The following is a 6,246-nucleotide window of genomic DNA, read 5'->3' as shown; positions in this document are numbered from 1 at the left end:
CCTCGAGAGTCAACTGCTAATCGGTGTTGTTTGTCAACATAATACCGGTTCACTATCACCCCAGGCTTGTCGTTCGTAACAAAGCACGTGATGATAGGGCGGAAATTGAGCCACGATCGCGATGGGTGCGTTCCACAACATAGGTCACGATTCAATGATCTTGCTCCATCCGGTGTGTGTGTGTGAAGGAAGAGAGGAAGGAAGTTCTATTTTTAGCCAGAGAAATAATCAAACATGATGAAACACACCTACGGATTTAGCCGACGGCATTGAACTCTCTCGCTGGTGTCGATGGAGTCGATCAACCGCAACCAACTGGAAACTGGTGGTCGTTCAATCGATCGTTCAATCCGACCCACCACAAACTGAAAGGGTCGCAGTTTCGGCAGTGACATTGTCGAATGCGCTTAAGCCCCGGAACGTGTGTGTGTGTTGTGAGTGCTTATCGCTCTCTACGAGTGCCACCAAGGCAACATTGGGCCTCTGATAATTGGCCGTGACAAAACGGGCCGTGATAAGATATTTCACCCGTCGGGGAAGCTCTCTCGTGGATTGCGTGAGTTTAACCGGGTTTTTAGCTCAAATTTAGGCGGCAGTGTGCGTGTGATGAACTAATGACAGCCACCGCCACAGGGCCCACAATTAGCAACGGTAGAAGCCTGTTGAACGAGTGAAGAGTGACGGCTCAAACCTTACGACCGGGTGTTCCGGGTGTCAACGCGTGAATCCGTGTGGTGGAGTGAATTTGACACACGACCGATAACAATGCACTGGGTGTTGTTCGCCCTGGTGGCACTGCTGGTGACGTGCCACAACGTGCGTGCCGAGAACATCCTGTTCCTGCAGTCTACACCGTCGAAAAGTCACCATATCTGGAACCGGCAGATATTCGACCGGCTGTACGATAATGGGCACAATCTGACCATCCTATCGTTCGAAACGGAACAGTCCGTGCCGGGCAAGACGTTTCTCGTGATGGAAGGTTTCAACGAGAAGATGATGGCCGCCTTCTCGGACGGGTCGTCGGATTTTTCCACCTACGAGAACCCGTTCGGTAACATCATGAACGTGTACCAGTTCTACACCGTCGCGAGCCGGATTCTCGAGGAGGAGAATGCCATCCAGCGGTTGCTCGAGTATCCGAGGACGTTCCGGTTCGATCTGGTCATCCACGATTTCACGATGGGCCAGTTTCTGTTGGGCTTCCTGGAGTACTTCAACAACCCACCGCTGGTGTCCGTTTCACCGTACAACATCCCGTCCTATACGCAGTACCTGGCTGACGTGCCACTCTACCCAACGTACGTGCCACATCCGGCGTCCAGTTTCGGTTCGCGGATGGACTTTATCGAGCGGGTCAAGAACACGGTGTACTGGGGCTTCGACATGCTGTACCGCCAGCAGGTGTTTATGCCTGCCGAACAGCAGCGCATGAGACGAGTCTTTCCGGGAACCAATCTGACGCACGTGAAGCTGCTGGAACGCCGTTCGGAGCTGGTGCTGGTCAACAGCGATCCAGCACTCGACTTCTATCAGCTGCTTCCACCGAACGTCGTGCAAGTGGGCGGATTGCATATCAAGCGAGCGGAAGATATGCCACCGGTAAGTGCGTGCTCGAGTCGGTGGCTTTTACTCAACTCTAACTTTCTCCTTTCGAATTCGCCATTCCCAGATGATGCAGCAATTTATCGCACGTGCCAGCAAAGGAGTGATCTTGTTTAGCTTTGGCACGAACGTGCAGAGTGAAATGTTGGGTCCGGACGTGAACCGTCAGCTGTTGGAGCTGTTTGCCAGCACGCCCGAGTACGGATTCATCTGGAAGCACGCGAACGCCGAAAAGCAGATAATGCCACCGAACGTACTCATCACTTCCTGGGTGCCTCAATCCGCGGTGCTTGCAAACACCCGCACAAAGCTGCTGATCAGTCACGGTGGGTTGTTAAGTTTGCAGGAAGCCGCCTGGCACGGAGTGCCCGTGATTGGGGTGCCGTTCTTTGCGGATCAATTCTCGAACGTGCGCCGTATCGAGCAAGCCGGCATCGGTGTTGGCATTCCGTCCACTCAGCTTAACGCGGTCAGCCTAAAAGAAGCGATGGATATGATTCTGAACAACGGCAGGTAGGCAGCACGATAATCATTGTCGATATCGATATCACGTTCCGTGGTGTTGTTTGATGAATTTCACTCGCTCTCTCTCTCTCTCTCTCACACGTCCAACGTAGCTACCGAGCACGTGCCAAAGAGCTGTCTTACCTGTTCCGGACACAACCCGAGGCACCGCTTGAACGGGCCATCTTCTGGATCGAGAAAGTGATCGCCAGCAAGGGCCTACGATATCTGCGATCACCGACGCGCGATATGGCACCGTACCAGGTGTACGGGCTCGATATGATCGCGGTGGTACTGTTGATCTTGCTCGGGTACTATCTTATCTTCAAGCGTCACTCGAAACCGGCCGGTGGATCTACGCCAAAACCAAAGACGGAGTAAACATGAGACGGGTGGCAATTACAACGGAACTGAACCGCCTCGCACGGAATGTCAACTGATCGCAACGCAACAACGGCGGAAGTAGCAGTAACGCATTTGTTTTTATTTCGCTTCATCCCGAAATCCCCACGCGAAATCGTCGCGATAACGAGCGGACTAGTTTTAGCAAAGCAAACGGCCCGGCCCCGGGGCGAAGATTGCGGTATATTATGGCACGTAGATCAGATATGGGCCGCAGAGTCGCGGCTCAGCGCGATCGTGGAGGCGTACGATGGTGGCGGTTCCTCGGGCGGGAAGATTTTGCTGATTTTCTCGTACGACGGTGGTTCGTGTTCGTTCATGACCGTCTCGTAGGTCGGCGGTGGCCGCATGATGTCGGCCGCATAATCGAGGCCACCCTGTTCGACCGTGTAGATCGATTGCTGATCACTTTGCGGACCGGCCCACAGACAGTTGCCGACCCGGTGCGTCAGGTAGACGGACACCATGACGCAGATCAGGAAGAAGGCCACCGCCAGCGTGACCATTATGATCTGCGATTCCAGCTGCTCCGACCAGCCGGTCCGGTTCATCATGTATTCCAGAAGCAGTGCCACGACGACGAGCGAAGGGATCGTTATCAGGACGATCGCGAAATCAATGACGCACTGCTGCAGCTTCATCTGCAACGATCACAAGCGCACGATCATATGAGCATTGGGATCACTTAAACAAAAAACACCCTCACGATCACGATCGCCTACTTACGGTGCTACATTTTGAATCACAAACGCTAAAGGGCAACAAGCAGCTGGGTGGCTCGGAATGTGTCACGGGATTGTGCAGCGAAATTTCTGCGTCACTCGGTCACGGTAGCACTACGGACCACTGCACACTGTCCACCAGCGGGCGATCGCTCACCGTTCAAATATCCTTTGCGGGCGGATTCCACTCGACGAATAGTCCGCCGATAAGTCCGAGCGTTATTCGCGTGTGCAAGATAAATCTTTCACTCCCTCTTCTCGGCACGGTTTCGAACTAGTGCCGCAGGCTTTGGCCCCCCACACACACACACGTACGCACGCGTACACCTTACAGTGTGGCGTGAAGAAGCGGCCCAGCGTAGACGACAGCTCTAGACGAGCCGCGGGTGCTCGTGTGGCCACGCCATTAGTATGTGCGCCAGCGACCAGCGGGTGCTGTTGACACAGCGATTACGCAGTTCGTGTTGGTGTGTATCGTTTGCGCTTACGCGAGCGATCTCACCGGTGTCGGTGCGATTTTCCAAGCCCCCGGTGTCGATGTCGGAGGAAGAACGCCGAGACCTTGCCGAGTGTGCGATTCCTCCGGGGGTTTTATCGTACTGAGCGGTTGGAAGCTGAACCAGCAGCAGCAGCATCTTGGGCATCCGTTGTAAACGGAAGCAAACATCGATGCAAACACGCGTTCGGTTGCGGGTGTTAATTGTGACACATTCAACGCCGGGCTTTTGTTGCCATCGGGTGTGTGGTTAAATCATTTTCCCGCTTTTCAGACGTTTGTACAAATTTCATTCCACTCGCAATCAGCGAGAGGTTAAATGCCTTCCGTGTCGGAAACGACAATGCACCGTTTCTGTGTATGTTTGCCGACGTCATCGATCGTGCCTTGCACACCACTTAACCACGTGGTTGCGACCGTTTCGTTCTTAACAGTCGAATGGTGTGTGTGTTTAAACCGTGCTGATTTCTAGTATCTTTAGTCGTCCTTGCGTGCAAATGCGGTGACAAGTTTTCCAGCATCGCTCTTGATTATTGTGTATCTCCTAGCTCCTAGGTGGAGATCACACTAAAGTACTGCTCGTTACTTTGTTTTGCAAGCCGCTCAACGTTGACCGTTATCGTTTTACGATCGAGCATGGTACTGCGCATCAAAATGGGCCGACAACATGGGGATGGTTTTCATCACACAAAGGCAAACGACGCAGCAAGAGTTTTGAGATAAAATGCTTCCGCGAAAGGCGATCATCGCACTGCACGGGTTTCTGCGCTGTTGACTGTGCTGTCCAAGTCTGTCAGTGACGCGATGGCCGGTTTGTGTGTGCTGTTTATTTTTTTTTTTTTTTGCTGCGACCTGACCTAGCTCGAGGACGGTGCGACCCAACCGGAACGAGCAGCTATTGGCCACAAACACACACACAGATGGAGGTGCGATGTGATAATTGGCCTTGAAAGTGAAATTTTGCCGTGTGCACATTGCATCGTGGGTGATTACGCGTCTAAGAAAAAGGGCGAAAGTATTCCTCCCCGTTTTGCCGTTTGCAAGCGCCAATCCCATGTTTTCGAACGGCGTGTTTTTGGTTTGCATTTTCGTCATCCCCCTTTTTGGTGACTTAGATAACCCCACGGTGGACACGGTGAGCGGATTACTCACGATGGGTGGTTTTTGGTGAAATTGCACAAAGGTAAATGAAACATCTCGATACGGAAAGTTCCGGGATCGCTTCCGGGAAATTCCGGGATTTATTTTTGAAGGCGTTGGTACCCAACCGACGGAATGTAGTACCGTGGGTTGATCGATCGGGTGAGACCGTGAGTCAGGCAGAATCCGGGTCACCTGTTTAACGTATTTTTAGCTTTCCATTCATCGATGGAAGCGGCAGGAAAATCATTGTTTTTTTTTGCTGCATCTCGCCATCACCTTCTATTCTATTTATCGAGGTGCAGTTTTGTGTGCACTTCCTTTTTTTTTTGAAAACACAAAGAACCACGCGGAAATGGGTGGAACAGCTGGCGTTTGATAGTGGAGCATTTTACACAAATGCCCAGCACAAACGCATCTCTAATGGTGCACCATGAGCGGGCCTTTGTTATGGAGTGATGGTATTATTCCTAGCCTATTCTGTGGAAAAAAAATACCTAAAACACGAGCGGTTTTGTGATGCGAATTATTCGCAATTAATAGGTTTTTTCACGTCATTATTATTATGAGGTGATTGGAAAAAATAAGCATGCAAAATTTTAAATTCTACATACCAACAACCATACTCATTGCCGTTTTGTTCGTCCCTGCAGCTCCGAACGTATTGTGTTTCATCGTCGTTTATTTTTTTTTTTGGTAGATAAATTATGTATTGATTTTTCGCTGACATTACTATTCATTTGGTGGCACCGTTCTAGGGACCCGTTGCTCTAAATGTCCATTTTCCCGGCGTGAAATAGAGCGTCACATCGTCGGGTGGGGAAAGTGAACCCTAATCCAGTCACACAACTTCATTCCGACCGCTTGTACCGTGCGGATGGATATTTGCCGCAAAATATGACGGGCATTTGTACGATGCTCACGTACATTTTAACATCATTATAATACCTATAAATTTCATCTTTTATCGTCACCCTACTATCCACCCCTAGGTACACACTATCATCATCATCTATCTTTTCTACAGTCCGCTTTTTCCTCGCTTTTTCCCAACACTCTGGTGAACTCAGGCTCACGTCTCAGTTTTTCATATCGCTACGTTCCAACGGAAGTCCCGTCGCGTCGCAGGATTGCGTAGAGCCCGAGCCGGTTAACCCTCAAACTCTTGCATCCTTGCTAGTGTTGCCGTCTCGGCCGGGGGACATACATTACGGCGCTCCATTCATTACGGTAGTTTATGAATTCACCTTCGCTTCGTTTACAGTCGCTAGAGGGTAAATTAAGACGTTTGATATTTTTACCGTTGTTTGGTGACGGCGCTATCACAGGGTTATCATTTATTCTAGCTTGATGGTGCGTTTTTTGTGCTATCGAAAG

General features: G+C 50.9%; 2 protein-coding genes across 2 annotated transcripts; one reads left to right on the top strand and one right to left on the bottom strand.

Moving 5' to 3' along the window:
• Positions 1–765: 765 nt before the first annotated feature.
• Positions 766–2,490, top strand: LOC128730778 (UDP-glycosyltransferase UGT5-like). The gene is made up of 3 exons (XM_053823857.1): positions 766–1,602; positions 1,673–2,118; positions 2,223–2,490. Exons 1-3 carry the CDS (start codon positions 766–768, stop codon positions 2,488–2,490), a joined length of 1,551 nt encoding a protein of 516 aa, XP_053679832.1.
• A 90-nt stretch (positions 2,491–2,580) lies between these two features.
• LOC128731716 (uncharacterized) lies at positions 2,581–3,391 on the bottom strand. The gene is made up of 2 exons (XM_053824849.1): positions 3,238–3,391; positions 2,581–3,152 (listed from the first exon to the last, which is right to left on the bottom strand). The coding sequence occupies exon 2, from the start codon at positions 3,150–3,152 to the stop codon at positions 2,712–2,714; it is 441 nt and encodes a 146-aa protein (XP_053680824.1). The 5' UTR covers positions 3,238–3,391; the 3' UTR covers positions 2,581–2,711.
• Between the last annotated feature and the right edge of the window lie 2,855 nt (positions 3,392–6,246).

Source organism: Anopheles nili, chromosome 2, assembly GCF_943737925.1.
Source record: "Anopheles nili chromosome 2, idAnoNiliSN_F5_01, whole genome shotgun sequence".
In the NCBI taxonomy this organism is placed as follows: domain Eukaryota; kingdom Metazoa; phylum Arthropoda; class Insecta; order Diptera; family Culicidae; genus Anopheles; species Anopheles nili.
This window is presented reverse-complemented; position numbering and strand designations above follow the sequence as displayed.